This window comes from Castor canadensis, chromosome 8 (assembly GCF_047511655.1).
Source record: "Castor canadensis chromosome 8, mCasCan1.hap1v2, whole genome shotgun sequence".
NCBI classification, from domain to species: Eukaryota; Metazoa; Chordata; class Mammalia; order Rodentia; family Castoridae; genus Castor; species Castor canadensis.
Window position 1 is genome coordinate 89158857 of NC_133393.1, and position 9946 is coordinate 89168802.

A 9946-nucleotide genomic window follows, 5' to 3' on the forward strand; every position below is an offset into this window, starting at 1 on the left:
GTGGTCATTTCACACCCTTCTGTACCTCTCCTTTCTCCTCTCCCATCCTTCTCCCTTCTACTCCCCAGCCTGCGCGCCACACTCCATTTCCTAAAGCCCCAACAGGGTTCCTTCCCCTTTGCCGTGTGTACTCAGTTTGTTCTTTTTCTGCTTTACAAAGAAAATTGAACTACAAATACAAGCTGCATAGGCAGCACACAGTGGCACACTTGTGTGCGGCTGTGTTTGTGCTGCATGTGCACATGTGTGTGCACGAATGTGTGTGCTTGTATGTGCGTGCTTCTATGGACATCCAAATCGCGCAGTACGTGTGCACACTTTGAATACTCAGAGACCAAGCCATCAGATTGTGCTGTTTATTGAGGATGCAATGGAGGGGGGAAGCGGGGCTTAAGGAACACAGGAGAAGTGAACAGTGTCCCCTCTTCTCTGTTTCTGGGTACAAGAGGGCAAAGAGAGAGACCCTGAGTTGTGTGTGGTCCCACTCAGAATGAGACTAAGCCAGGGTGGGGTGGGCTGCCACTCTTGGTTGGTTGGTTATCCTTCAGTTCTTCAGCCTTGAACACAGAGTAAGCTCCTAGCATAGGCACGAGCTTGGATAAAGGCCCAGCATATGACAGTCCTGGGTCTGAGGCCCAGGAAATCAAGCAGCATAGTAAGGATTGAGCCAAGGGGACAGGCTGGAGTGGAGCTGAGCTACGGTGCACCTGGAAGACTGCAGCCATGGAGGCAAATCCCAGGTATGTGCTGCCTTTCCAGGTCAGAAGACATGGGTGACAGGAGAAGTGGGTTGACCAAGGCCCAAGCCAGGGGCCCAGAAGCAGGAGCAGCAGGATGGGGGTGGGGGGCTGACAGAGGGCTGGGAGTACAGTGAGGGAGCCAGAACTGGGTCTGGCATGGGAGGAAGGGCACAGGCAGCCCTCTCTACCGACCACCTTTCTTAGATTGGGCACTCAGGCTGGAGCCCTTCCCAAGGGTTTCCTTGTAATCGCTGGCACTGCTCCGGCTCCTGTTCTCCCCACCTCGGACACTGCACACTCCAGAGATGCAGCTGGTGCTGTTGGCCACATAGCCACCACTGACTGTGCTGGGCCGGAAGCCATAGCCACCACTGCCGCTGGTGCTGCTAATGATGGCTGCAGAGAGGGAGTCAGAGTCAACTCTCACTCAGAAAGAGCTGGCAGGTTCTCTGTTCTCAGGGACAGACCAGGCTCTCCCTGGGCAGAACATCCCAAAGGTACCTTCCCCGATGCCTTGCCCTTGACTTACTTGGCTTATACCTGATGTGGCTGAGTCTTGCTTATTACTACTCAGAGGCCCACTCCCTTGATTGAGGTACCCACGCACCTACCTGTCTTTCTGGGCACCCATCCCCTGCCCTTCCTATTAGCTGCTTTGCTAAACCTCTGATCTCCAACCTCTCTCCCTTGCTAACACCCCAGAGATGGCAGTGTTCCAAACTTCTGGTTTAACTTTTTTAACCCTGCTAAGAAAATCAGATCCAATACTACCAGATTGATGCTCACCATTCTCAAATTCCCTCAGCCCCTTCTAATTCCTGAGCCCAGGTCTGACTGCAACTTGTGATACCAGCTTGCCTGGCCTCACGTAGATCTACACATCCTCTTCCTAGAACACATCCTGCTTCCCCATTGTGCATGGCAATAGCCATCCCTAACTGCCAACCCCGCAACAGAGAAAGAATGGCAAGGATAAAAGAGACCTGGACAGAGAGTCAGGAGACCTGATTTCAAGGCATTGCTCTGCCATCTGGCTTTGTGATCGCATATAAAGCTTTTCCCTCTCTGGCTCTTAGATCCCTTGCTTATACACCCAAGGTATGACTAAGGTCTTTTCAGTCTGAAGAGGCTGCAACTTTAGGTCAAAGCACACAAGTACTTACAGATGCTGACAGGGGATGGATATTCTCCTGACATCCTGTTAAAGAGAAGTAAAATAATAGAGAGCAGTCATCCAATCCACAATCTCTTCAAAACCACTGTCCCCACAAGACTGATGTGGGTTTCTGAACACAACAATTACCTGTTCCACTCCAGGGCTTCTTTGGCACAGGCAGAGCCTAAGAAGCTTTGGGGACCACCCCTGAATATTTGGGGTAAGCAACAACCTTGGTCAAGTTGTAATTTGCAAGAGGAGCACATTCAGGCTGTTACACCAAAACTTCTCATTCCTGTAACACCGGAGGTGTGAGATGGAACAAGAAAGCCTGATAGAGGAATGGGAGAGAGGGCAGTGGGATGTTCCCAGATATGCCCCAGGAAATTGTAGGATTGAATGAGCTAATCCAGGTAGCACAACCCCTCACACAGTGCCTGGAATCAAGTAAGCATCTCAATATGAGTGGATACTCATATCCATTCCTGGCTACTATTATTAATGCCTATTAGCATTCCTATCATCACCACCGCATCACTTCTGCAAGAACTCAGCTTTTCTAAATAAAGATATGTTTTCTCCTTTGGTTCCTCCCAAGCCCATGGTGAGTGCCTCCTGCCAGAGCACACCCTACTCACCTGCACTCCTCACTCTCCAGCAGCTTGCGGTAGGTGGCGATCTCCATGTCCAGGGCCAGCTTCAGGCTCATGAGCTCCTGGTACTCGCGCATCAACCTAGCAAGCTCATCCTTGGACTGGTGCAGGGCACCCTCCAGTTCGTCCAGCTTGGCCCGGGCGTCCTTGAGTGCATTGTCCCCTCGCTGCTCAGCATCGGCAATGGCTGTCTCCAGGTTAGAAGCCTAAACAAGGAATTAGAAAAGTTAGAAAACTGGAAGGAGTCATGGGCCTCATCTGCACTGAAATCCCTCCTATTCTTTAAGATGCCTGGGCAGAGTCGCCCAGTCCACCTGATTCACACTATGCTTCTGCTCTAGCTGGAGAAGGGGCTGGCAAGTGCTTCCTGAGCTCTTGCCCTGTTCTCAGACATCTGCAGTGGTAAGAAATCCTGCACCCTGCCCTGAGATCTCCTTAGTTCAGTGTAAAGACATTGACTGTGTGCCCCAGATGTATATGAGAAGAAGTTTGGTTTTCTGTGAAGTTGTTTACAGTGCTGGAGAAGAGATTATTGGGATACAGTGGGCAGTGCCAGCAGCTCCCCAGATGCATTGACCCACAGACCAGGGACACTAAAAGGAGATTCCCAATGAGCAACTAGCATGCATCCCCTGCTCATGGTATGCACAGAACTACCAGCACTGTCCATCCACTTACACACCTCAGCTCATAGTCCTTATGATACCCCTGATACCCCGTGAAGTGAGGACAGATGATTTGTCGAAACCCATGGAGCTGATAAGTGTTGAAGTCCCATGGAAAGAGCATGGAACCAAGGGTCCAGTCTCCTGGACCAGCTCTGGCACTTACCAACTGTGCAAGCCACTTACTCTCTCTGAGCCTCAGTTTCCTCATCCATAACAGTGGGGATGGGAGCTATTGCCTCTAAAGGGTTTTTTTTTTTAATGAGGATCAAATGTGATAAAATGGTAGGTGCTGCTATTTCATTACATATTGCATCTTGTTACCCATCTACTGGGATTGCTTGCTGTATTCCTGGAGGTGACCCCCCAGTAAGTCCTTAGTGAAGCATTTTATCGAGTTCCCCTTGAGGTCAGTTCTCCTCAATCAGCAAACCAACAATGCTTTTTAGACTGCTATTATGGGCAGGCACAGTAGTAGAAGCTGGAGAGGCGCAAAGCACCCATCTCTGCTTCTGTTCAGTTTAGAGAGGTGTTGGGAAATTCCAGAAAGGACAGAGAAGCACAGGTATCTAGAGAGCACAGGCTGGATGTGGGAGAAGATTCTGCTCCAGCCTGGGGGTGAGAGGAGGCCTCCTGAGGGAGGGAGCTTGAAAGCAGATGTGTTTGGATTGAGTGGGAGAGGAGATGACCCAAAAGTGCCCTGCTCCAAGTGTTGGAGGCAGTGGCCTCACTGGGTGGCAGAGATCTTAGAGACCAAGGTTCTCAGTGAATTCATCTGCCCTCCACTCTGCTCACTGCTCTTGGCCATAGGACTAATCTCTTACCTGTTTCTTTGCGTTCTCAATCTCTGAGCGGAGTCTCTGAATGAACCGACTGAGCTCTGTGATTTCATTCTTGGTGTTTTTGAGGTCATCACCGTGCCGGCCAGCTGCCAGCTGCAGCTCCTGGAACTGGGAACCCCCAAAGCACAAAACCATGGATAAGCATAGAGAAATGTTGTGTAGTACATGAGGTCCAAGTTGCTAATGTCATGGGGTGAGGGCACAGTGGATACTGAATTGGACACTGCCTCTTCACCAGGTCCGATCAGGCTCAGCCCTCATGTCTGCTGGTGTCACCTTCCCCAGCCCAGCCTCAGCTAGCTCACCTTGGTCTGGTACAGGGCCTCGGCCTCAGCCTTGCTCTTCAGGGCTATCTCCTCATACTGAGCACGGACCTCATCGATGATGCTGTCCAGGTCCAGGTTCCGGTTGTTGTCCATGGACAGGATGACGGATGTGTCACTGATGTGGGACTGGATCTGAGCCATCTCCTATAGGGCAAATAGGGTAAACTCTCAGATTGACCACTTTTGGAAGCTGATGACCTTGCCCAAGCGAGGTGAGTAAATTCTAGTGATGCCAGCTTGGGGCTTGGAACCCAAGGCTGTCACCTCCTTGAACAAAGCAAGTTTCCTGCTGGGCCCCAGTCAGATTCCCACCACCATAGAGTGAAGTCTGGTCCCCTCTTCCCACTCAGAGGGTAGAGATTGAGGAGCCTCACAAGGCTAAAATGGGTGATGGGTGGCCTGTGTAGGGCCTTCCAGAGAGCCTCATGTCTCTCCCAGCCCACTGGGAGAGGTTTACCCACTGGCTACCCTAAAGAATGGGTTGGAGAGACAGACTTACTGCTTCATAGAGACACTTGAAGAATTTGATGTCCTGGTCCATGGAGTCTACCTTAGCCTGCAGTTCCACCTTATTGGCATAAGCTGCATCTACGTCCTGAAAGACACCCAGCCAGCCCCTGGTCACTGATGGTGCAGCCCAGAAGCCAACACGTTCCCCCAGCTCAGCTGCCCTGCTGAGGGAAATAAACGCCCTCTTTTCCTTGGGTGGCTCATGGGGAAGCAAAGGCCCAGCCATGTCTCTCCTGACAACCTACTCCATTGTAAGAGAGCCCCAGACAGGCTGCTGTCAGAGTTACCCCTGTGACATCTGAGCTAGATCCCATAGCTACAAGGGAGAACTTTTGTGACAGATCCTCTCCCCATCATCCTTCTTGCCCCTTCATTCCTTCTTCTGGATAGCCTTTCATCATGGTCCCCTGCCTTCCCCTCACTGGTTCTATATCAGCTCACTTGGGGACTAGTGGCAGAGCACACTAGCAAACTTAGGCCCCTGACCCAGGGCTGCCCTCCCCTCACCTTCTTGAGCAGCACAAACTCATTCTCAGCAGCTGTTCGCCTGTTGATCTCTTCTTCATACCTGTGGGAAGACCAGGACTCGTGGGCTTGTACCTCTCACTAATAGCCCTTCTTTGCCTAGGGAAGACCCTGAGCAAGAAGCTGTGTGCCAGCCAGAGGGCACCCCCTGTGGCAGAGAATGCAGAGACCTGGGCAGTGGAGCCATAAAGGGATCTTTTCCTCCAGGCTTCTTGGAGGAGGAGACATGGTAACCAAGTTTAGAAAAAGGAGATTATTGAAGACCCAATTTGGAAAATGAGTAAGAAGCATGTGGAGTGAGTGGGAAATCTCAAAGCAAGTTGCTGCCTGCACTGTGAGCCAAGCATTACCCATGATGAAGCGCTCACATGCATCTGTTTAGTGACTCCTTGGAGAGGTCTGGGAGGCACATGGCTTAGGCCCCCTTACCAGTTAGGGCACAGAAGCTCTGGGAAAGTGGGAGAGACTTACCCTGGATTTCCCTCACCCAGAGCCACAGCTAATCCTCTCACCACTGCCCAGCTTACTGGACATTTGTCGTATGTGCCAGGCCAAAGGCTAGGAGCAAAGAGCATGCTCCAGATTTTTGTTAGAGTCATTTCACTTGGTTTGGCCAAGAACACCATCCACCATGTCCAAAAAATTCTAATCTGGGTGACTGATGGGGTCCCTCCGCGGGCCAGGGGCAGCCATCCAGTGACAGAGGGTCCCTCCTGTCTCACCTCTTCTTGTAGTCCTCCACCACATCCCGCACGTTCCTCAGCTCCGAGTCCAACCTCACTTTGTCCCCGGAAAGTGTCTCCAGCTGTTTCCGCAGGTTGCTGATGTAGCCCTCGAGGATGGGCTCCAGGTTGTTCTTGCAGTTGTTGAGGTCCAGCTGCTGCAGAAGCTCCCACTTGGTCTCCAGCACCTGGTTCTGCTGCTCCAGGAACCGCACCTGGAATCCAAAGCCCAGCTACTGTTAAGCCTCCAGAGAGACTATCACTCAAGGATGCTGTGCAAAGGACTCTGCCCGCATTTTCTCCTGCAACCCTCACTACAGGTGCGTGATAGGAGTGCATCATTAATTCTGCTTAATGGAGAGGAAAGTGAGGCATGGAGAAGCTTTGGCTCCTTCCAAGGTCCAACAGTTTAATAAGTGATGGAGCTCAGAACTGAACCCACACATGTATTCCTGTACTCTCTGCACCCAATCACAAGAAGCCCACCATGGCTAAACCAGAGCAGTGCATGGGCATGTCCAAAAACATCAGGACATGCTGGGTTCTTCTGTTTAGAAAGCCTGCCCAATCTGAATATAAAGTCTGCTCTTCATTTTATGACATCTCACTGTTCATTGAGGGCTTCTGAGTATTTCAGATTCCTGCATCAGGCCCCAAGTCCATCTTTGCTCATAGCCAATCCCTCCCCTTTGTCTGACTACTCAGAAACCCCTTCCCTAGAGCAGCATGGCATATGGAGCAAGATAACAGGCAGAGCCAGACCTTCACTGAGCCAGGAAACTCACCAGAGTGACTGATCTCCATATATCCTTTTCTCTGATTTTAGGCGGCACAGTTTTTAAAAATGTGACTTCCTTTGAACACGGCTACTATCTAAATAAGGCAGTGTTCACAGGACATGGGAATGCTGTCTGGGATTTGGCAGAGATGGGATTATCCACTCAACAGCTTGTCTATAGCAGATCAACCAGCACTTGTTTAGTTTAACCAACCCTGAGCTCCTCCTGTGCATCCATAAGCTGAGCATTAACCACTGAGCAAATCCCACAGCTGGGACAGTACACATAGCACTGCGCCCAGTGGGACTGCCGATAGGCCATACTATTTTCTACCTGAAGTTTAGGGGATTGCACTCCCCAGAGACTGAAATTACTCAGGAGCTGTCCAGGCTTTAAGCTTTCTTCTCCCTGCCCCTGGGAAGACCACCTTGGTGAACAGAACTGTCTTCATGTCCATCTTCCTTTCCATGTCTCCAGACCTCCCCTCTCTTTAGGGTTTGACCATAGCAACCAAGGGTCAGACCGCTCCCATTCCTCAGACCCCAATCCTCAGAGCACCTTGATTGTCCAGATGTGACAAGAAGCCACAGAGCCAGCCCTGGCTGAGCAGAGAACAGGAAGGCTAGAGCTGCAAGGATAGGCTTGGCTCTGGTGGCCACATGACCCAGGCTTTGTCCTGGGCTGGCCCAATCTTGATGTCTGACTGGGATTGAGCCAACAGAGCACTTTAGTCTCCTCCCTTGGATCTGGAGGCAGGAGGCTGAGGGTCCAACCTTGCCCTTCCTGTCTTCCATGCTTTGGGCAACTCATCCCCCTCCATGGCCTTGCTGACTCATCTCTTATCTACCAAAAGTCAGGATCTTATCAGGACTGGAGCATCCCTCAAGGTTTCTTCGAGGCCTACGAATCCTCTGCTTCTCAGCACCCTCCAGAGATAAAAAAGATAGCAATAGTAGCCAGGGTTTTTGGAGTGCTGAGAATGTAGCAGGCATTGGGCCAAGAGGTAGGTTATTATTTTCACTGTAGGGATGAAGAGACGGAGGCTCAGACAGTACAAGTAACTTTCCCAAAGCGAACAAGGTCAGAATGTTACAGGAGGGGGACAAGCTTCCCAATTACTTTGGGCAAATTCTCTCATCAGCTTTTACTGCCTGTGGGGTCCTGAGGCTTAGCAATGGCACCAAGCTGGGCCTCAAGAGTAAGGACCAGGTCTCTTCGCTTCATATCTCCTGCTGGTACCCTCCATAAGCCTCTGTAGTAGAAATTAATTCTGCCTCTGATTTCTCTCTGGGAGGATAACACAAGTCACCAAGATGATGGACTGTATCTGCCTTGCCCACAATGAGCACCTCCTCATACCTAACCTCAATCCCTCCTGCTGTAATAAAATCTCATGATTTGAAAAGAAGAGAGTTATTCACAGGATCCCCAGGTCCTAACAGACCTACCTTGTCGATGAAGGAGGCAAACTTGTTGTTCAAAGCCTTGATTTGCTCCCTCTCCTGGGCGCGCACCTTCTGGATCTCAGGGTCCAGCTCCACATTGAGGGGGGCCAGGAGACTCTCATTGACAGTAACCTGGTGGATGCCACCGGGTGGGCACACAGATGGACATGCAGGCCCCAGAGCCACACTGCCAAAGATGCTACCAGCAAAGCCACTGGCCCGGCCCCGGCCAAATCCAAAACCTCCATTCTTCCCGCTGCCACTGGCCACATTGAGGGAGATGCTCCGGGTGCCCCCTAGGCTGTAGAGGCTCCGACTGCCAAAACCCCCACTGAGCCCTTTGCCTCCTGCCCGGTAGGAGGACGAGCTGCCCCCTGACAGCACTGCTGAGCAGCCGCTGAAGCCCCTGTTGGTGGCAACTCCAGACTTGCAGGTGAATTGACGGCTCATTCTGCTTGTGGAGATGGAGCTCAGATGCAGGAGGGAGGAAGGTGAAATCCCACAAGGGTTCTGCTTGCTTCAGTGAGGACCGACAGGTGCCTTTATATGTGCTTGGCACTGGGCTTGTGGATGGACAGTGGAGAGCTTAATTCGTGGGTTTGGCTTGCCTGGGAGCAAGAAGTCATTTTCTCTGTGCTGAGCTAGAGATCAGGCCCTCCCCACCTCTGAAACAACATGAAACCATCAAATTGCTGGGCTTGCAAGCCTTGCTCATGTAATTTGGGTCTTACCTAATTAACCCGCTGTTATAGGGTAATTTGCCCAAGGCCTCAGCCTCTCCAGGGGGATGTCACTGGCACTCCACCATGGCTATCCCGATTAATCTCTGGGTTGTTGGCTTCCTCTGGGTTCAGGCTGCAGAGATGGCATAGACTTCTTTGGGCAGGATAGGTCACTGAGTAGGGACTCCCATCATAGCTGTGTCCTCCTTTCCAGAAAGTGGCCTTCTTTGCCAGGCCTCCTGAAGACATAACCCAGAGAGGACAGTGGCTCTCCCTTCTGGGGACTCTCCACTGGCCAAGCCCCAGCTATATTCTAAACCTCTGTTCTTCTTGCTACCACTGGACACAGAATGGTGAGATCCTGTCCCTGGCATGAGACATGAGCAGCCCAGGCCACAGCCAACCATGAGCTTCTGCATGCACCTCTCTCAAACACCCATAGAAACACAAAAGGGGGACTATGTTAGGGCACGGGTCCTTTGGGCACTGAGAGAATGTGGAAGCATACAGGAGGATGGAGTTGAGGTAGGGACTCAATCGGCAGTAGGTACAGACAGAACAGAAAGAGGCTGGCCATGGGAGTTTAAGGACAGCTCTCTAGGTGGCTCATTTTGTCACTTGTCTCTCCTGGATGTGTATCTGCTAATGAGATCTGGAGTGAGGACAGGAATCACCTGTCCAATGTTCAAATAAAGAAACTGCTGTCACCATTTAACCCCAATTCCTCCTGTGTCTGCCTAGGCCCAAGCAGTTGAGAACGAAACCTGGCAGAAGCCATCTCACAGTTCAAGCCTCCACATAGGCTCAGGCCAGAAAGCCCTTAATAGGGCTAAGCTTGATGCCATCTGCTCCAAACAGTCC

At 51.3% G+C, this 9946-nt stretch overlaps 1 protein-coding gene across 1 annotated transcript; it reads right to left on the reverse strand.

Moving 5' to 3' along the window:
- Window positions 1–342: 342 nt before the first annotated feature.
- On the reverse strand, window positions 343–8895 carry LOC109684034 (keratin, type II cytoskeletal 71). Its single transcript, XM_020160201.2, has 9 exons — window positions 8367–8895; window positions 6140–6354; window positions 5400–5460; window positions 4882–4977; window positions 4362–4526; window positions 4039–4164; window positions 2535–2755; window positions 1904–1938; window positions 343–1136 (listed from the first exon to the last, which is right to left on the reverse strand). The coding sequence occupies exons 1-9, from the start codon at window positions 8811–8813 to the stop codon at window positions 925–927; spliced, it is 1578 nt and encodes a 525-aa protein (XP_020015790.1). The 5' UTR covers window positions 8814–8895; the 3' UTR covers window positions 343–924.
- Between the last annotated feature and the right edge of the window lie 1051 nt (window positions 8896–9946).